General features: G+C 38.8%; 1 protein-coding gene and 1 long non-coding RNA gene across 2 annotated transcripts in view; one reads left to right on the top strand and one right to left on the bottom strand.

Moving 5' to 3' along the window:
- Nucleotides 1-7,663: 7,663 nt before the first annotated feature.
- On the top strand, nucleotides 7,664-8,113 carry LOC127528881 (uncharacterized). Its single transcript, XR_007935491.1, has 3 exons — nucleotides 7,664-7,818; nucleotides 7,891-7,914; nucleotides 7,969-8,113. It is a non-coding gene; the product is annotated as an uncharacterized LOC127528881 (long non-coding RNA).
- casp9 (caspase 9, apoptosis-related cysteine peptidase) overlaps nucleotides 7,962-22,206 on the bottom strand; it is a 60,161-nt gene continuing 45,916 nt past the window's right edge. The window contains exons 6-11 of the mRNA XM_028807723.2: nucleotides 20,270-20,446; nucleotides 15,421-15,510; nucleotides 15,183-15,330; nucleotides 14,900-15,094; nucleotides 12,924-13,033; nucleotides 7,962-8,392 (exon numbers count right to left, since the gene is read on the bottom strand). Coding sequence (XP_028663556.1) covers nucleotides 8,282-8,392; nucleotides 12,924-13,033; nucleotides 14,900-15,094; nucleotides 15,183-15,330; nucleotides 15,421-15,510; nucleotides 20,270-20,446 — 831 coding nt within the window. The 3' untranslated portion in view covers nucleotides 7,962-8,281. The remainder of the gene's footprint in view (nucleotides 8,393-12,923; nucleotides 13,034-14,899; nucleotides 15,095-15,182; nucleotides 15,331-15,420; nucleotides 15,511-20,269; nucleotides 20,447-22,206) is intronic.

Raw genomic sequence — 22,206 nt, 5'->3', positions numbered from 1 at the left:
TATGCACGTGACACTCTGTCCCTGTCACTGATTGAACTGAAATTGTGAAAACTCAGAACAAGTCTACACAGACTTAGTGACTGGCACCAAAGTGGCACTTCTTTATCATGGGCTGTACCAGTATCAATATTTCTCTCATTTGCTTTGTAAAGCATAATTTGGATGTCATGCATTGTGAAGGCTACTAAACAAATTAAAAACAGATTGACTAACCTTTGGTCTGAATTCAGACTTGGTCATGACCCGTGTGGAGGTTCCATGTTCTTCTTCTCCCCATGTGCAGTGTCTTGCCACATTTTAAAAATTTTTTTGGTTTTATTAAACACTCCCAGAAGGCCCAGATTGAGAGAAGAAGTGTGTGTGGTAGGCTGGCAGCCCATCCAGGGTTGGTCTCACCTTGAACCTGATGCTTTTGGGAGAGGTGACTTAAAATATAAATAAACATGTTCAGAAAAGGAATGGATTATAGACTTGGGGTAATGCAATTCATTTGTTTCAATTTTGTGCAGAACAAAAATGCAAGTGTCCTTTTATCCAGCAGATAACTCCAAGCGATTTGTTTGTGCCTAGTAAGCAGCAACTTACAAAATTAAAAAGATCGCAAGGAGGCTCCTGCTCATTTGTTCATTTTATGGTTCCTGCCAGCAAGGACGCCAAGCAACACTATAAATAGCAATGTTGCTTTTACACTTGAGAGAGCTGGAAATGTACACTGACATGTTTACATATTCCTGCGTCCTCCCACAATCCAAATACAAATGTATATGAGGTTCATTAGCTCAACAGAATGTCGTTATGAAATAGTAACCTTTTCTGGGTCAGGTTCTTCATTGAAACTCCCGGTTCTCTGCCGTCCTTTAACGGTGAAATGGATTCAGAAAGTGTTCTCCTCCAAAAGCAGGACTGAAGAGAAGAGGATAACGCTGGAAGTCATGGGATGGACTTTGATAGAAACTCCTGGAGTAACATAACTCTTAAAGAGATGGAAACCAGACATGCTCCTTATCTGATGTTGCTTTGTGGTTCTCCCTTAACTGCTCCTTCTCAGAGGTCTTGAAATGAATGAGGCAGGATAGATGTCCTGTTGAAAACAGATGCCTGCAAGTCCAGTGGCACAAGGAGGAGCTCAATCCCTTTAAAATCAATGGTTCCCAACCTTTTCTATGCACCGCACCCGTGGAAAATGTTTGATTTGTGTTTGCACCCCCTACCAATGGGATGTCACGTCTGAAGATGAAGAAGTCGATTATCTAATTTTTGAATTCAAATTGAATCCAATACATACAGTACTGCTGGTGAACTAGCTGAACACAAAAAATAAGCTTTTAACTCAGTGCATAAAATTGAAATATTAATTGAGAAATTTATCTTTAGAAGTCTCAATAATAATGTAACTGTGTCCCCCGTGAAGCTCAATTGATGATCTGGGGATTGATGTATCCCGCAAAAAATGAAGTGCTGCGAGGAAATGACACATGATCAACGATTGAGGGGTTTGGAAGATTGGAGACCCCTGTGAAGCAATAGGTGTCGAATGACACACAGTCAACGATCCCCCGATAACACTTGCCCTGCAGTTCAAAACAGTTAAAATTGCTGTGCTACTGCCAGGACCGCCAGCAGGAGAGATGAGCCGAGTGTAAGCAGCAGGTGTTCCCTCCAATTCAGTCCCCCATTCAAAAGGTTAAAATGTCAATCAAACTTAAAATCGGTGACATTTCACGATCAGCGCTTGCATGGAAATCAATACTAGAACACCCTTCTCTATGGATCATGGCGAAGTTCACATTTTATTCTCTTAAAAAAGTTATATCATTTTTTTAAGCAATTAGATTCAACAATAACCTCATTTATTTGGAATTCAAAACATCCACGTATCCAAAGAGTGACCCTACAAAGACCTAAGGCAGAAGGTGGCATGGCTCTACCTAACTTGCAGTTTTATTACTGAGCAGCAAACATACAAGCTATAAAAACCTGGACACAAACAGATGAACATACACAGGCCTGGTCCGCAATAGAAGTAAAATCCTGCAGCACTTCTTTATATTCCCTGCTTTGTGCCCCAATAAATACAAGGTATTGGCAATATACTAATAACCCAATTGTGCTTCACTCACTCAGAATATGGAACCAATGTAGAGAGCATTTTAAGATGGAGAAGCATTTATCTGTGGCACCTTTGCAAGAGAACCACCTCTTTCAACCCTTGCAAACATATCTAGTTTTTAATATCTGGAAAAGACTTGGGATTGAATTGCTCAGAGATCTTTATATAGACAACATATTTGCATCCTACAATTACATTCCAAATTTAACTTTCCAGCTACACATTTCTTTCACTATCTTCAAATTAGGAAATTTGTTAAACAGTACCTGCCCGATTTTCCTTATCTTGCACCCTCGTCCATGCTGGAAAAAATATTGCTCAGTTTCAAGAACTTAGACACCATTTCTGCAATATATAAAATTATTTTACAGTACAGTTCCCTTTCAAAGATCCAAGATGACAATGGGAAAAAGATCTCTTAATCAATATATCAGAAAGGGAGTGGCAAGTAGCAATGCAGAGACTTCACTCGAGCTCCATATGCGCAAAGCATACAATTATTCAACTCAGTTATATATTGAGCACATCTGTCTCGCCTAAAACTGTCCAAAATGTTTCCAGGGCAAGATCCAACCTGTGAACGCTGCAATCAAGTCCCAGCCTCACTGGGTCTCATGGGCCTGTGCCAAATTAGAAATTTTGGTCCAAAATGATGTTAAGTGCCTTTCAGACAGCCTTGGTGTCCCAATCCCTTCTAACCCATTAACAGCTGTGTTTGGTGTTCTTCCAGGTGGGTTTAAAGTGGAGAAGGACAAACAAACGGTGATTGCATTCACTACACTTTTGGCACACAGACTTATTTTGCTAAACTGGAAGAATCCTAACTCTCCTCTTTTAAGTCAGTGGGTAACCGATGTTTTATACTATTTGAAATTGGAAAAAATCAAATATTCAGTTAGAGGATCTGTACAGAATTTTTTTAAAACCTGGCAGGATATAATCAATAAAATTTTAGAATAAGCTCTTAAAAGCACCGAGGAAGCAATTATCTCCGCATTTCTTTTTCTTCTCCATTCATCTCTACTGGTCTATTAAGACTTGTAAACATACCTAAATTGATAAGTTTAAGTTTTACTCCGTTGGCCGTGCTCTCTCTCTCAGGGGTGGGGTCGACTTGTTTTTTCAATCCTATTTTTTGTAAAAATTGGTCGATTTGTATGAATGATTATAATAAAATTATATAAAAAAAAAAGTTATTCGTCTTTATGAACGCTCCAACTGCAGCAAGGAACCTGCAAGTACACCTATTTCTGTGCCACATTCACAGGTGACAATTGTGCGTGCAATTGTTGAAGGGCCGCAGTGGCTACAGGTTTTCATTCTTACCATTTCCTTAATTAGTGACCAGTTTTTGCTGCTAATTAATGTCTTTTGGCTTTGCTGACTCAGATCCTTTGGTTGTTTCTTTTTTCTCAATTAGCAGCCAAACAATAATGTGACACAAAACGAGCCACCACATGACCAGTTAACCTGTGCTCATCACACAATATCAGAAAATAATGAAAGGTGAAGGTCCTTGTAAGGTTGATCTCTCAGGTCACCAAAACATTTTGTTAATGTTCTTAGAAAAAAACAGAAAATCAACACTTTTGGAAATGTCTGCTGTGGCAGCAAGAATCGGCTTCTCATTAAGAAAGTGGCTGGAGTTCGAAGCCCTGATTTAGATGATCGGCTCACTTCACATCTCATTTCTGTTTGGCTGCCATTTAATGAAGAAAAGAATCAATTCAGAGGAATGAATCCTTAAAAGCAAGGCTAGTAAAGTGAAGGGAAAAGAAGTTAATTAGCAGTGAAAACTTGTCACTGTTTAATAAAAGGGTTAGAATGAAAACCTGCAGCCACTGGGGCCCTTCAGGACCGGAGTTGGACACCCCTCATTTAGACCATTTTCACTTTAACATTATATATATATATATATATATATATATATGTATAAAGATAGGGTGAGAAGCTCAGTCATCCGGGAGGGGCTGAGAGCAGAGCCGCTGCTCCTCCGCATCGAGAGGAGTCAGATGATGCCTCCCAGACGCCTCCCTGGTGAGGTGTTCCAGGCACGTCCAACTGGGAGGAGGCCCCGGGGAAGACCCAGGACAAGCTGGAGGGACCATGTCTCCCGGCTGGCCTGGGAACACCTCGGGATTCTCACGGAAGAGCTAGAAGTAGTGGCCGGGGAAAGGGAAGTCTGGGCATCTCTGCTCAAGCTGCTGCCCCTGCGACCCGACCTCGGATAAGCGGAAGAGGATGGATGGATATTTTTTTTTTTTCTTGATCAGTGTCAAAAACCCAAATTAAATCCACTGTGCTTCAATGTTGTACAACAATAAAATATGAAAACTTCCAAAGGGCTGAATACTTTTTAGCACTGCAAAATCCAATCTGTATTTTTGTATTGCAATTTATCAACAACCACTCAACCAAAGTTCTTTGTAAGTCTTAACACAGTTGCTTCTCTAGCAGTGGTGGGTTGAGAAAATCCTCCATGGCCACAGTGAGCAGGGGAGGGGATGGACCCTGAGGGTTTCAGACCAACACTTCAACCACTATGGAGCCACCTTGCCTACTAGAACTTGGAGGTGTGCAGTTTGGTAAAGTCCATTATGATTTCCAAAAAGCTTAAAGACGAATATAAACAAAATGTTGCATATCATCGCCATTAAACTTTAGAGAATCTACGTAAAATAAATGTTGGACTGACAATATTAAAGTCTTATATACTAACAAAGTGCTCAGATTTTATAGAAAAAATAAAAAAAATGTATCTCTAATCTTTTTCTTACTCATATACCATGACTTACTGAACAGTCCTATTTAATATGTCTACCCACTCTTCTGTCAATATTTTTTTACTACCATTTCTAAGTGCTGGGGAGACTAAACCTACTATAAACCATCCCCGGCATGGCTTTAGTTCTGATCTCTTAGTACAAAACCATGGAATTTCTCTGTTTCTGAATAATGTTTGCAATCATTTGACTAATATAATAAAAAAGTCTGGCTGATCAGAGATGCGAGTAAGAAGTTGTCTACATTTAACAAGAACATTCCGCTTCAACTTGCTGTCACTTGTGTAGAGTTGGAGTGTTTCTAAAATGTTCATATACTCTGATATCATTTTCACAATTCAAACACCATACTGTCAGGCTTGATGTCAACTCTGCTGGCCTTTCTCCACTACAAGTCTGAGCTATGACTTTTGACGCGCCATCTGACACAACCAGATGTTTAGTATGCATCTTGCTATTGCACCAATTGAAGTCTGTGAAGACTGAGATGATGGTGTTACTATATGCCTCTCAATCAGGACATGATGAGGAGCGTAACTTCTGGTCACGCACTGTCACCAGGGGCCTCATTTATAAAGCTTGAGTAAACACGAAAAGAAGCTCAAAATGTGTGTACGCAAATGTCAGGATTTGTAAAAGTAAACTTGTATATATTAATGACAAATCTGACCCATGCATATGCAACATTTTGGACAAGCTTGGAAATGAGGACACCCTTGATAAAATAAGGAAATGCAGCCAAAAGAGCAAAACGATGACTCACATGTATAATAATTTATATTACTAAGCTGTTATTATGTTTGTTGATGTGACATACATTTTACACCTCAAAAACAATGAATATGATTCACAGACTATTTTAGTTTCCCTTTAAGAAGGCCAATGCTATATATTTGAACTGAAGAACTTTTTTTGGTTTTTCATCAGTTTTTATTGGCTACCTGTTGTCACTTCTCAGGGAACTGGCCAACAGGTCAGGAATATATCAGCCAAACTGAACTCCGTTGTGCCTGCTGTAATGGAAGCCATTAACTCAACCGGTAAATTACTACATCCAGTTTTCATGTGGTGTGGGTACACATATGTCAAACAAACGTTTTTGGCAACATAAAAAAGCAATTTGAGGCAGTGTCTGCTTCTCCTAATGTAACTGGATCACTCTACTGCACTCATATTGCAATAATGGCACCTAGCAAGAACGAAGCTGCTTTTGTTAACCATAAGCAGTTCCATTCTATTAATGCACAAGTTGTCCAAGATGTGACTGGTAAACATTGTGTCTTGATGACCTGGGTCAGCTTGCAATTCACTTATTTTGTGGCAAAGAAGCTTTTAACAGATGTGATGGTGCTGTACATCGTGACTGACTTGTTGATGAGGTAACTTCCTGAACCCTCAGTGTATCGTATAGCCTGAATTCTGTGTATGCCAGGTTTTATAAATCCGATTTTTTGGGCATTTGCATTTTCCTTTTTTTTGGCATATGCAGAATTTTCACAATCAAATCCATGCAAAGTTTTATAATGGAGGCTTTAGATGAGCTAAAAACAGTTCTGATGCATAATAGTGAAAAATTTAATCAATCCTAAAAGCTAATGTCTAGGATGATTATATTGTATAACAGAGGGAATAAACCAACCTAGTGTGAGTGCCATGCCCCACACCACAATGCTGAGATCTTGACTAATATACTAAATGCTCAGTGTTCCTCATTGGCATTGTTGTCTGTTGTATGCATTTAGTGTATTGTCAAGCTATTGATTAAGTAAACCAAGTTCAGTTTATGGAAAACCCACCCAGAAATCAGAAAAAAGACTGAGGGAGATCAAACTGTACCAGGAGCCAATGTGTAGCTTGATTAGTAATGGCAGGACTTCAGACTCTGAGTCTTCTGTCCCAGTGCACCGGGTGCCAAATAAGCAAGCGCATGATCTGAAGCCCACAGTGATTTTCCTTCTTTGTCCAGTTCTGCAGAAAACTAATGAATGAAATGATTGTAAAACTTTTCTTCTTTTTACTACCAATATTTCTGCTAAATTTAAAGTCAGCTTCCTCCCATTTTCCAGATTTGAAGTATTTTTATTTCTCAAGGTCGAACCGGAAGCTGCCAAGAGTCAGCCGCATCTCTCCATGACCTTCAATTGGATCATGTAGCACTGAGAATATATGATGTCATTTCAAGATAGTTTTATAATAAAAGCTAGGCTTGTAAGAAGTGCCCCCCAACCTATAAAGCAGTCATAGCCATCAACCAAATCACAAGGCTTACATTTAACAGTGCTACTTGAGCAGCATTAAGGGGATTGGGCAGACAGATTTCATTGCCGAAATGTTTTTTTTTTTATTTTTAACGAATGATTTTTTTTTTCATTTACAGAAAGCAATTATATAAATCACCAAGTGTAGAAAAGGCTTTAGAAACCAAGAAAACTAACACCTGTAATATAATAAGTGCCAAATGGTGTTAAGACACAGTGTACAGTCTGCAATCATTCACAAGGGGTCGATAGTTTGTGTTTCACTGATACCGTGGATAAGGATTTTTAAAGTTAATTCACACTACAGTATATAAAATAAAAAAAATGGCATTTGCCAAGAACTGGTAGAGACCTACGCAGTTACAGCCTTAGGCTACTGAACCAATTTCAGCAATCTCCACTCACTGTGCATGCTATTCCGTAGCTTTGAAAAAAATGATAGAATTACACAAAAAAATATTTCAACTGATTTAAAGCATAGTATTGTTTATGGATTTTATGGTCTCTCTGTTGCTTAGGACAGCACTGGCCAGAATCCTGACAAACGGTAGGTTCTATTGTAATGTTTTTGTTCTTTAAAAGCGTCATAGTACTTGTTCACAGTTAAAGAAACGACTTTCATTTATATCAGGTTAAAATTTAAAGAAACGACTTTCGTTTATATCAGGTTAAAATTTAAAGAAACGACTTTCGTTTATATCAGGTTAAAATTTAAAGAAACGACTTTCGTTTATAACAGGTTATAAATTTGATGACTACAGTGGTAAGCCAGGCTTTCAGTTTTCTATCAGCCACATATTCTTTCCAGGATGGGAAGCACAGCTGGTCAATCTGATGACCTCCCAATTTTCTCATATAAATGATCTGCAGTACTGTCCTTACCTTACCTTAAAGCACCAATCTTTGGGAGTAAAAAAGAAAAGTATCTGTAGTGCAAGAGCGTACCTGAGTAGAGAACCTGAAAAACAGGCCTTTCAGTGTAAACGATTACTCACCCTCCCTTCAAAATTAGAAAGCTACACTTTTTAGGAACAAGAAAAAAAATTAGAATGATTCCTAATGTATTGTGTGTTGTCAAGCCACAGCTGCTACAGTCACCCAGGAAGGTGCAGGACACGCGTCTGACAAAGCTACATGCTGGCACTCGTCTTGAAGAAAAGGTGTTTACGCAGGAAATTAAATGATCCTGGCATCTGTTTGTAGATTCCTTTGGCTGAGTTCTGTGAAACTTTGTCTGTGACCTGCAGGCAAAGAAAACAAAAATCAAAGAAGAAATGAGGGAGGTAAGAAAGCAACAGCACAGGCCACCCTATCAGTAGCACAATCCATGAGCCCATAGCCAACTGGCTTATGTTTTCTTGGCTTCCCATGGGTTTTTATTGAATGGTGTGCTGAATAAAATACAACGGTGCTGTGTCTGAGTTTTTAACATAATGCTTACAAACTACACCAGCATCTTCTTGAATAGGATTATCGAGGATGCTGAATATATGGTTGCAAAGACAAATCGAAAATTAATCTGGACTGAGAACTATGTGCATAATCAGTTTTGCTGTGATCTCGCCAAAGAGAGAAAGGGTTACTATCCTCCACAAGGATTTGTCGCTATGGCAGGTCATTGTGTGACAAGCAGGACCTGTACCCTTACAGTTAGTCTGCTCTGGAGTTCGACCACCACATGTAAAGAATCACAATGACTCAAGAAATCAACAGACAAATGTAAAAATGCTTAGTTTGCAAGTCTCATTAGTCACCCACTGCTACAAAATGCTTCTAGTAATTTAGGGCCTGGAGAATGTAGATGCAAGAAAATTTGAGGACAGGTGAAGAGGGTAAAGTTATCTAGTAGCTTAAGCAGAATAGTACTGAGTGACTACAGAGTCTTCATAGCCATGGATCTGTCACATTATAACAGTTGTCATGTGTGTTTAGTGTTATCATCTGATTGTACTTATTGTCTGGATCATCTGCTGCTGTCCAGGATAATTTCATGTTAGACATTAGTTTCAGTCTATTTTCTGATACTCCTCCATGATACTTCCACGTACTGTGCACTGTGTTTTGCAAGTGTAATGCTTCAAACCTCTTCTTACTTTGTTATGCAGTTAAACAATTTAGTCAACACTTTTTTTTTTTGTTTTGGTAATCTATTCTTCAGGAAAAATGAATGAGGGAATGAATCTGAAAATGAATGATTTCATACCCTCATTTTAGTTTAAATTTAATACTTCTTTTCACATGAGTTTGTAGTGCAGTGCTGCTTTTAGGAGAATTTTCTCTGTGGCGAATGTGTCTAAAACACTTGACATTGTAAATCAGCTATGCTGAATTTAATATAACACAGGTGATAGGTGTATGTAATGTGTGGTACATAATTAATGAAGCTGATGCCCACGTGTATTCATGCAAGACAGACCCACTAGAAACTACATGTAATGAACGATGTCACGGATTTTCTTTGTCAGCGCCACTCTCCTTCACACATGTTGGCTGCTTCTTCTGTGATCTGGACAGCTACCTTATTCAAGACATCTGACTCCTTCTCATTCTGGTTTCCTGACAAATCACCATTCATAGAAAGCCTTGGTGGTAAACATTTCACAGTTACCTGAATATTGATTCACACATCTCTGCTACAACAGTCAAGCCTTCAATCTACCACTCACCTGCCTATCCCTATATAGACGTAGCTGAAAATATTGTTACCCTTGCTTTTTATTCAAATAATGCACCATACATCCTGAAAAGTTTTAAAATTTAAAAGATCTTTGGTTATCCATACATGCATTTCAGGGAGAAAAAAAAGCTGTGAAATTAACCCAATTATTAATTAATTTACAAAGACATTCCAAAATGGCCTAGACAAAATTATCGGAACCCTTGGTCTGGAGTGGTTAAGCACTCTAATGTCTTTCTATGATTATCACAGGTATCTTCATTCTTATAATTATTCATTCAGCCAGTTTAAATGGAAAAATTACTTACTACATCACACTAAGCACTGAAAAGAGAAAGAAGAGCAGAGAGTTGCCTGAAAAGGTAAGAAAGACGATAGTAGCCAAGCATGGTCAACAAAATGGCTACAAGAAAGCTTAATGTTACTGTGACCACTGCAACTCTTGACTACATCCCTGGGCATGACCACAAGAGTAAAACTGAAACCAAAACCAATGACAAAGTTTGTTTGAAATATGGAGAAAGAACCAAGGATAATATCAAAACAAATGCAAGTTGACCTTCAGGCACAAAGTATATACGTTTCAAGTCACACCATCCATCACTGTCTGAAAGAAAATGGGCATTGTGGTAAAACACCCAAAAAGACACCAATTCAAGAATAGGAGAACAAAAAAGCTGAACTGGAGTTTCCTAAAATGCATATTGACAAAACAGAGTCCTTCAGAAAGACTGACGTTTGGACAGATGAAACAAAATTTGAGGTTTTTGGTTGCTCACACAACTCTATGTTCACTGAAAACAGTATTGCCCTATGTTAGAAAGCTCTGCCTCAGTTGCAGGCCATGGGTCTTTCAAAAGGATAAATGACCCAGAGTATACCTCAAGAAGCATCCAAGAACAGATCTGAAGAAAACACTGCACCATTCTGAACTGGCCTGCTATGAGTCTTGACGGAGTTGAAAGTTACGGTTGGGAAAAGACATCCTGAAGGAACTCAAGAAGAACGTGGCAAATGACCAGTCGAGAAGTGCAGAAAAAACACTCAGAGCTATAGAAAATGCTTGTTGGCAGTCACTGTCTTCAAAGGCTGTGCTACGGAATATTAGGTTAAGGGTACCGATATTTCTGTGTGTGCCATTTTAATTCTTTATTATTTAAAATAATACTGTTTATCCGGTCGTAAGTCAAAACCAAACTACCTGTCCTGTTAAAAGTGAAATAAAGAATGGCAGTTTCCAAATAATACTTACTCAGTTTCAACTTCTGTTCAGAGGAAATTGTGAGTTTTAAAAAGTGGAAGGGTACCAATATTTTCATCCACATTTGTATTTCTTTGTGAGACATGAAACTGTTATTACCTTTATCAGGTACTACCTGAATTATTGTCATTTTTTTATAATCTTCCTTCATTAACACTCAACATATTGAAATAAATTTACAATTATCACTATTGGAGACTTGGAGGGTAGTCACACTACACCTCAGGCAGACCGGCAACCTGTCAGACATAACTGACTTTTATGGATGATTCTATTAATTTATAACAACACTGATAACACTAACATCCTTGAATCCACAGCTGATATTCAAATGTGCAGCAACAGTGGACAACATAATTCGTTGGTCGTCTCTGATGAAAGCATTTGCCATGTCAGCGTGGGCTTGTTTGTGCAATGTTGATGGTCAACCAGTTCGAGCTTCATTGGTTACACTTGTTCTATCCATTTGAATCCTTTCATCATACTTATAAACTTTCCATGAATTCATGCGGTTTTCACTTCCATCATGTGCCTACATCATTTGGTGAATTTCAGCAGGTTTCACGCCCTCTGACCAAAGAAATTTCACTATGGTGTGTTGTTCAACAATGGTATAATCTTACAACAGATTGTCCATGTTCATTGACCTTGCCTTTAATTAGACCAATGGCGGAGTGCCACACAATGCATGTTCAAACTACCTATAAGCCATTGCAAATGTGTTGTATGGTGTCAGCATGCAGTTACTGCATAATTTTCAAATTGTTTTTACTGATTTGATTTACCCTTGTATTTTATTTGTAGACATTATACTTTTCATTTTATTTAAAAAAGCAGAGCAGATCTATCAGAAACAAGGATTGACAAAAAGGCAGAAATACCTTTCTGAAATATTATTTTAGGACAAATGCCACAACTCATAAAAAACAACTACTTATGGCCACCAATTCTGAAAGCAACAGCATTAGAAGTAGTAGGATTATTGAACCCTCTCTGACCTATTGACCAGTGGCTTCTGAAATTTGTCCTTCCCAGTACAAGGTCAATGATTCATAAACACAACTTTTTGTAACAAGGTGTTTAGAACAATATCGTCAAGAAACAGTCATGTGGAGCTGTGAAAAGGCATAAGCTCAAGCAAAAATAACACAAAAACAATCAGCCCTGGGATGAAGCAAAGTGACTTTCAACCCCTCAAGAGACTTCTTTGGAAATTTCTTTGGCTGTTTTGCTTTGAAATCTATAGACTGAGATTTTAAATCATAATGCTAGTTATTTGAAGGATAGACTTTGTACTAGTGACAGTAGAAGAGCAACGGTTTTTACGGGTTGTTGATTGCTGAAGCTTGATTTTGAGTTTAAAAACAGAAGACAATATGGAAACACCTTGGTAAAAGAGCCACCAATCATGCTGTAGCACAAACAAAGGTAAGAAAGATGCAGGACCAACATTCTTCACAAGCATCGGCTTGAAGTTACAGAATTAGGGCTTGATGTCCTATTTTTTTCACTGATTTTCTAACTGATCCTATGACAGCTAATGCACAGCATGTGCTGCTAAGCAGTATGCAGTATATGGAGAGCCTGGATGACTGACATTTTGGATTCAGTGCTTCAGTTTCACTTTGATCTCATCAGTTCTTTTGTCTCAGGCATAGTTGGAGCACAGCACTATAATTACTGCCAACAATACAATATTGAATTGCAGTCTTTGTAGAATACATTAAAGCGTCCTTTAATTCCAGCAAGATGTTTTCTACAACCATTTATTAAGTCAAATTACCCATTTGTAACACTAGAGTGTAACTGACCTACATTTCAGCTATATACTCACCATCATAAGCATTGTAACCAGGTCTTCACTACCTGCATATTCTTCTAAGACAGCATCCAAAGTTTCCACATACCAGGAGCCTGTACTGGTGTCTCTCCAGGAGACATACCCTATCGGAACGCAAAAAGGAGAAAGCGGAGATCCAGATTCAGCACATATTTGATATAAATACAACTGCCTACTGAATTTGAGAATTCTACCTTCATTCAGTAACACATTTCTGGTGGGAATCTTCCTAGAAACTATCCAATATAGAGAGACATGCAATTTGGGATTTAGCTTGCCAAATTCTGCCTACAGTCTGTAAAGTGCAAAGCCTATCAACTGGACCCCACAAACACCACGTGGGGGCTTTGAAAGATGTCACCTAAGCTGCTAAAATTTTCAGCTGAGGGTAGGGAAGGCTGCAGGGATGTGTGGTATGCAGGGTGAACGTCTCCAGTCTGGTGGTAAGGCTATCCTCCTGGCATTGCACGCAATCTTTGCTTCCATTTGGAAGATTGGCATCATCTTAACCGATTGGAAAATTGGACTTGTGCCTATCTGGAAGGGGAAGGGTGGCTGCCTGGATTGTAGCAACTACAGGGGGTTAACACTGCTCTCAGTGCCAGATAAGATCCTCACTAAGGTCATCCTTTATAGGATCCATGATCACTCACCTACCAGTGACCGGAGCAGTCTGGTTTGACGCCTAAGAAGTCTGCCATTGACCACATCCTGACACAGAGGGTTCTCATTGAGTGCAAATATGAATATCGGCAGAGTTTCTTTCCAGTCTTTGTCAGTTTTCGTAACGCATTCGACTCAGTTGATCGAGTTGACCTGTGCGACATCCTGAGACTTTGTGGAATGACCCCAAAGTTGCTGGATGTCATGGCCAGCCTGTAGACTGGTACTGTGAGTGCTGTGCAGAGTGGAGGTAGAACCTCTTCATTCTTCCCAGTTGATTCTAGGGTTCGTCAGGGGTATGTTTTTGCTCATACTCTGTTCAATAGTTGCATGGACTGGGTGTTGGGCAGGGTCATTGGATACAGCGGCTGTGGGGCATCTGTTGGTAAAGAAAGATGTAGTGATCTTAACTTTGCCAACAATGCTGTGATCTTCGTGGAGTCAGTAGAGGCTCTGATTTGGGCTCTCAAAAGACTAAGTGAGGGCTTCCAAGTGTCCTGGATAAAAAAAAAACAAGATCCAGGCCTTTAATGGCCACTTGGGCACAATCATCAGCAGTGTGTCTGTCTAAGGAGAGAGTGTCGACCTTGTTGAGAAGTTTACCTACCTCGACAGCAACATTCATGTCTCTTCCTAAGAAGTCAGTAGATGGATTTGGAGAGTATGGGGGGGTAGGGGGCATGAGGTCCCTGGAAAGGGGTGTCTGGCGCTCTCTATATTTTTGCAAGAGGATGAACGTCCAGGTCTTTAGAGTCCTGGTGTTTCCTGTTTTGCTATATTATTGTGAGACATGGACGCCATCCAGTGACCTGATATGAAGACTGTACTCCTTTGGTACTGCGTCTCTTCAGAGAATCCTCTGGTACTGCTGGTTTGACCTCGTGTCAAATGAGAAGTTGCTCACAGAGTCCCGAATGAGGCACATTACCTACATTGTTAGGAACCATCAGTTACGGCACTACAGCCATGTGGTTTGATTTCCCGAGGTTGGTGTGGACTGCAGGATCCTCACTGCCCAAGCAGCTGGACCAAGCTAAGGGGACGCCCATGTAAAACCTGCAGCAAATAGCCAGAAATTTCAGGAGGGAGGGACTGGACCCCGTGTCTGCCTGGTGGGTTGCCAACCGGGATTCTGAGGTGTTTCATCATGTGGTGGGTGCAGCAAAGTGTTGTACCAGTGCATGCTCCCCAACCTGACCTGATCATCAAAAAACCCAAAGAAAAATACTAATGCACAGTCATAAGGTCAATGCTTCTACAGTCAAGTGTAACAGAAGCCTCCAGGCCTAACCACTTGTTCAGCTTACCTGGAAAGGTTGAGTAGGACACTAAAATATCACTGGAGTTTGGTAATGATGTTCTGGCATCAGGTTCATCACAGCTTGCTAGTTCCTTCACTGATGTGATCATAGGTGCGGCATCTGTCTGATCATCTCCACTATGGTGGTTGCTCGCTGAAGAAAACTCATCTGCTGGTATGTCAAAACCTGTATCTTTTTCATCTGAAGTAAATGATGGAAAATACTTTTGTTGACTGTGCCAATACAACAATAGAGAGTGCCTCGTGTATTACTACCAAACAGAGCTCACCTCCTCCACAAGCCTGGACGAAAAACACTTTTGGTTTGCCTTGAAGAGAAGGACAATTCTGGCCATTAAAATAACTTGTAAGTGCCTCCATGGTAACAAAGAGGCCATCAATGCCATGGATCCCACCTGGAAAACGGCTGTGTTTTGCCTGGAAAAAATTATATTGAATTCAAGGTGTTTAATAGGAAAGCAAGAAAGCTCAAAGCTTCAGAGTAATGTCCTTTATTAAAAAGATCACCTCTCTGCCATGTGAAAGAATAATAACGATGCAACAGTCAAAGTTGGTATGGTCTTCTTTGGCCAGGTCAAACACGCTTCTCTTTATTTCCTACAGAAACAATGCAAATTGAAACAGGTGCGGAGATTAGCAAGGTTTTGCCACACTAGTAAACAATGGGTTTAATTAAGAATGAACATGAAATTTATTTATTTATCCATTTATAGGAAAGCTTTGGTATATTACAAGGTTTAGTTATTTCTTTGCAATCATGGTGTACATTAATATTCCTTGTAGAACTGTGTTTTGAAGTGCAGCAGATTTTATAAATTAAAAAAAATGAAGATCCTCCTCTTGTGTTTTGAAAACAAAATCCTTAAACTTACCAAGTCTGTCCATTTTCAAGCCAAGAGTGTTACCAAGTATTGAACTATGTCTTGACAATGCACACATTGCAAAACAACACATTAATGTAATTTTAGGAAGAAAAAATTGCAAAAAGCAAAACATATTCGTGAGATTCAGTCATTTTAGAAGAAGACCAGGAGCGTTCTTCACATCCCTACTCATTCTCTTCCATGGAATCAATAAAAAAAAATTGTCAAAGATCACTCACAGTTTTTACACTTCCGTACATAACAAACTGTATAACAAGATAAAAGGGGATGAATATAATTTAGAGTACATGGATGCCTGAGCTTATTTTTTTGATATGTTGTGTGATAGTCCTGGTTGGCTCCATACTCCCTAGATGCTTCCATTAGTCAATTGAAAATGTTACCGTCAATAACATACTCGAGCCGGGCAAATGAGGACACACACAGTAAGCAAGAGGTTGGTTCAAAGTGTTAGAGAGTTTTTATTAAAACCAAACAGTATCCAAAAGTGTAGTGTGATCCAAAAAATCAAATAAGAGGGATGGGCAAGGTGGAGGTTAAAATACATATATTTCCCCATAAAAGCAGCGAGGTTAAAATCTTCAGCAGATTCTGCTGCTTTAAACTGGACATTTTCTGTAATTTTTAGAACTTTTGTTTTCACATTTGGACCCAGTGCTCTTCACATCCATTTTAAAATGCAACAGTAGGCTAGGTATTTTTTTTTAATTTACAAAACACATTAGAATGCAATTTAACTTGTCAAATTAAACATCTTGACTGTGAAGGAATAACTTTGACTTAAGAAATATAAAACTTATACTTTAAGACTAGTTAAAGATGAGTAAGGGGCTTAGAATGACATGTGAACTTATTTTGGAGAACTAGATACACTTTACATTCTTCTCTTTCTTAAATTATGTGAGTCAGTCATTTTCTAACCCACTTAGTCTTGAACAGGGAATGGTGCCAGAGCCTATCCCAGCTAGCATAGGGAGCAAGGCTGGAACAAATCCTGGACAGAGCACCAGTCCATCGCAGGGCGAATGCACAAACACGCATACAAAACCACATCCTAGAGTCGCCTTATTCAGATGGTGGTCCACAGGCCACATGCAACCCAGAAGCAACCTACGAGTGTCCCAGCCTGTGGTCCCCCCAGGGACAACAACAAGAAAAACACATTTCACAAGCCTTCAGAAAATTCTACATAAATTCCTACTGTAATACAAACCATGAATGCAACACTCCGCGTGGCCAGGCAACATTTAACCCACAATGTAACACAATGCGGTGTGTCTAGAAGTGGTTGTAGTACTCTAAGACACAGTGATTTTTTTTGTGATAGTAAGCACCAGTATGTTGTACCGGTATGTTGGCTGCAACAGCTTGTCGTGGCATCGACTACATATATAGAAGATTCCACCAGGTGGCAGTGCGAGATATCATCAAGATGAGAAAATGTTCCACTTCACTGTGTTGTGAATTGCCTGAAACATCCATTAAATTCCGAGGACACCTAGCCACAATATCTCTGAAAAGGATGTTTAATGATTACATCCATCAATCCAGGGATGTGCCCATTCCAGCAAGCAACAGGAGCGAGACAGAAAAAATCCCTGGACAGGGCATCAGCTTATCGCAAGGTGTATACAAGGACACACATACACTAGCGTCATTTTAGCATCACCAAATCCCCAAGCCTTCATGTCTTTAGAAAGAAACCGGAGAACACTGTGGAAACTCACCAGGAAAACATGCAAACTCCAGGCAGGGAACGCCAGGGATGCGATTCCCTACTGAGAGGCAGCAGCACTACCGCTCCACCACTGTGCCACCCCCACATGTGCAATTATTAACAAGTATTCATTATTTAAATGAAGTTAATGATTTATCTGTAAAATGTAATATACATACTTTAATGCATTTCATCATGAAAGTGAAATCAAGTATAAATCAGGATTCTAATTAATGTGCAGAGAAGCATATTATCATAAAATTTAATGTGTTCTGTGTGGCAATTGCTGCTTGCCGCTGCTGTCAGTCCAGGAGGAAGCCCCAGAAGCACGTAACGATTAACAACTGGGTCAGTTTTAAGATGACATTTTGTTCTGCTTTAATGATGAAATATACTACGAGATTTCCACTTTAATCACAAAAAAAAGACCTTTTCACTATGTCCTTAAAATTTTTCCCTGTGGCTCAAATATGCTGCTGTACATTCTGATGCTGTTGTGAAGGTGCAAAAAAATGGACGGCACAGAAGATGGTATGTGAGACTTTTAAAATATATCGTGTCATTACGTTGACGAATATGTGACGCTTGAATATAAAAACACCACAAATGCATTTGTATGTCAGCATTTTGCTTCACCATTCATCAAACATCGAAGCAGGCACATCGATCTTGTAGGATCCACAAAACGGCTTTCTGTCACATGTAGATAGTAAACACAGACTCTGATGTCACATTCTGACTTGATCACACTGCACCCCCCGACTTTTTGCTGGTAGAGCAACTTGCACGCATAGCGTTAATTTCTGAGGACATGCTCAGAGGACCAATCAAATGAATGCTGGGAACGCATGGCAACCATGATGCGTGCAGGTACGCGTTCTGAGAGTATATACACCGGCCCTAAAATTAATATAATTGTTACACCATGAAGAGTCTCACTACTCAGCACTGTTTCCGCACTTCTCTTCATACGATTGGTTGGCCCTCCACTCATACGCTTTGATTCTTTGGATTCATGGCTGTTACGAGGATGACGATCAGCCATTGATAATCAAAGCAAAAGAATTAAAAGATTGTATTTGATGAAAACATGCAAAAAGTTTGGTGTTTTCTTTAAAAAATCTGTCAAATTAAGCACTGATATCTTTGCAGGACAACATAACTTTTTTGCAGAATGTAGAGCTCGTTATTAACCTGCTGTTAGCATTCTGATTTTGGAGATTCTGTGTTTGCAATTTTAAACTATCAAGCACATTATTATGCAGTACAGTTCCCCCAAGCATGTGGCAAAATAGTAGCACCACTGCCTCACAGCAAGGAAGTCATGGGTTTGTGTCCCGGCTCCTCCATGCGTGGAGTTTGCAAAGCACTTTGAGTAGTGAGAAAAGTGCTAAATAAATGTAAATAATTATTATTATACTTGATAGTTTGTCAATTTCAAATTTTAAATATTATGTTTTTTCAAAAACAAACAAAACATGCAGTGTTAGGACTCTCTAACCTCTATATTCCTTACAGTACCTCAAACTTGATTCAAACACAACATATAAGTACCACCACCTTTTTGTTTACAAAAAAAGGCACTGTTGATAACACATGTGGCGATTTAAAATTACCCTGTGTTCTCTCAGTGTGCAGTAGACATTGTATTCATGTGTGTGTTAGTCATTATCATCACTTGTTATGGGTTTGTGCTCTGATAGCTTTGATAGCATTGATAGTTCTTATTAATTCTGTTAAATGCACTTTGTGATGTGCCTGGGTCATATACGACCAAAATATTTATTTTATTTCAAAGGGTAAACAAAAGTTATTGCTAAAACTGTGCACTTTTTTGTTTTTTATACACTTTGAGATGTGCCTAGGTCAGATATCAGTAAAATATTGCCACAACCTCAGATTCTGTTCAGTTATAGTTTTTTTTAATGAAGGTCTGATGTGCCTGTGTCAGATGTGACAAAATTTAAAAAGGAAACAATAAATAAACATTACCTGTTTTTCAATACATTCGTTTGTGTTGGTTTAAAAGGTGTTATTATCTGCTGCCTACCAGGTGCTGAAATTGTCTGGCCCAGCTAAATTTCTGGGTTTGAAAATCTGTCCCAACTGAATTTGTAAATGAATAGCCCTACTCTAGGGTCAGTTTAGTATCTCCAATCCACCTAACCTGCAAGTCTTTGGACTGTGGGAGGAAACTGGTGCAACTGGAGGAAATCCAAGCTGACACAGGAGGAACATGAAACATAGTGAGGATGCAAACCCTGGTCTTCTTACTGCGAGGAAGCAGCACTACCACTGTGCCACCTTGCCACTCCCTTAAATTATGCATCTACAGCAAACTGAAGCTTTGTAAGAGCTTAAAAAAATGAAACACCTCAAGAAGCATTTACCAAGCTGGTAAAGCCTGAGCAGCAGTCTAGATAAAGTGACACAGCTTAAGAACAACTCAGTGCCAATCGTGAGAAACATATAAGACACACTTACTTTACTTAACTTTGTTACAGACAAAGAAGGCTGAAAAGCTCTAGCTTAAAACGTCTAATGCATGATCTGAATGGAACCAGCTAAAATGTATTCTTTTAGCATTGCTGTTTTATGTTAATATCTTGTTGTAGTCCCTCATTGCTACTACAGCATGCAGTGTATATCCATTTAAGAGTTATGCCAATATTTATGTTCGTAGAGAAATAGCTGAAATCTTCAGGGCAAATCAGCACATGGGCAACACATTAATCATGAGTGTAAATCACTTTACCTGGGCTTTCAAGTTTCTTTTTACAGAAACTTTGAAATTAAGTGCCTCGAATCGCTTCTTCATCTTGTCAGAGTCGACATCTGAACCAGCACGGCTCTTCAGTTTACTTTCCTGCATGAAGTTCACATTGTTTATGATGAGGCAAAGACCACTGGGATTGGAATCCATCTTGTATGACTGAAAAGAAGGACACAGACTTTTGTGTGAAACTTAAATTTGGTAGGCTATAGCGGGCATTCTGAACCCAAATAAAAAGTCATGATTATGCAGGACCTTAAAAAAGCAAAATACAGAAAGTTAATTGCAGAAAAAAAATTTTTTAAAGCAGAATACGAAAAGTACATTACACAAGAAAAAAGATGTATAAAAATCATTATGAAAAGTAAAATGCAGCACACTATTATAGTTCTTCAAATGTGATATATTTACTCAGAGATAATTTTTGTAATTATTATTAGTCAAATTTTCTAAAGGAGGATTTAATATTGGCAAATTTTATGCACTATTTAGAAGAAATGATACATGCAATAGATAAAGGATAGAGTACACAATACTTAGAGTCTATCTCTTCAACTGATCAAGATACCGCACATTAGCCTGGCAAAACTGCCATTATGATCACTGTGCAAGATTGCAAGGACTACCCTGTCTTCAAAGATTTCCAAACGTTTTATGGATATAATTTACTCATTAGAAAAATTTACCAGTCTAAGAAAATCTATTGGGCTGTGATACTTGGTTTAAATAACAAAAAAAGCAGCATATCTTCAGACATGGCTCTTAAGATAGTCTTAGAGCCAGATACAGTATGCATTATTTCATATCTACACTCCAACCAAGAGGATAAAGATGCTGGAATGCTTGGAGGACAGCTAGCTGGGACTGGGTGTCGGTCAACTCAGGTATGGTGATACAAACAGCAGTCTGCTCTTATTTCATATGTTTATCAGTGGCATTTCTGCATTAAAGGCCAGTGGGCAACAATGACTCGCCAAATGCTGTGCAAAATAAGTAATAAGCTTTGCCTCAGTATCTTAACTTCCTTATATCTATTTATGGCTCTCGGGTTACACATTAGAATTCACCAATTTGAATCTTGTATGTATTTTCCCAAGCAGCATATAGCATGAAGCAACACAACACGCGGAAATAAATGACATGTACAATGGGCAGGAATGAGTGCAATGAATATGTACTAAAGATAAACATACAAGAGAAACTCTAATTTGGATGAACCATGTAAAGAATACAGATTTTAAGGCTGATGCAAATATGTATGTTTATAATTGCATTACTGTATTCATTTTCATAGTACATTTTGGCATTGAAGCTCGTGTCCTATTTTCTCTATCTCCATTGCACGGAAATACATTACTTACTGTTGCCAGCTTTAACACATGACCAAGCATATGCTACTTGGTCTACAGTGACGTTGAGAGCTAAATTTCTTGATATAGAAAAGTAAGGAAAACTAATTTTTGAGTGTTTACTCATAATATAGTATATAGTGAAGTATTTTCTGCTTAAATATGTTAAATTTTATACATACAACAAGCATTACAGCATACATGTTACATGTACAGTACACATACTGTAGAAGCATACAAGTGTAAAAGTTATTTAGCCATTTTCTGATCCTTCCTTTGCGCTCAAATGGCAGGATGTGCTATTACTGCTAATCTTATTAAAATGTCCAAAACAAGAGTGATCAATGTTGGTCCTGGAAGGCCACAGTGGCTGCAGGTTTTTTGTTCCAATCAGATCTTATTTAATATCATGACTTGTTAGTGCTTTAACTCTGTGATGTCAGGCCTTTCTTACATCACAGATTTGTTACTTCTAATGATCCATTTTAATTATTTAAATGCTATGAAGACAAGCTAGATGGAGGACTGATGGTTCCTTTGTCATTTGCTTCTTATTGATAATAAGGAACA

Source organism: Erpetoichthys calabaricus, chromosome 8 (genome assembly GCF_900747795.2).
Source record: "Erpetoichthys calabaricus chromosome 8, fErpCal1.3, whole genome shotgun sequence".
In the NCBI taxonomy this organism is placed as follows: Eukaryota; Metazoa; Chordata; class Cladistia; order Polypteriformes; family Polypteridae; genus Erpetoichthys; species Erpetoichthys calabaricus.
The sequence above is the reverse complement of the archived record's forward strand: the minus strand, read 5'-3'. Positions and strand labels throughout refer to the sequence as shown.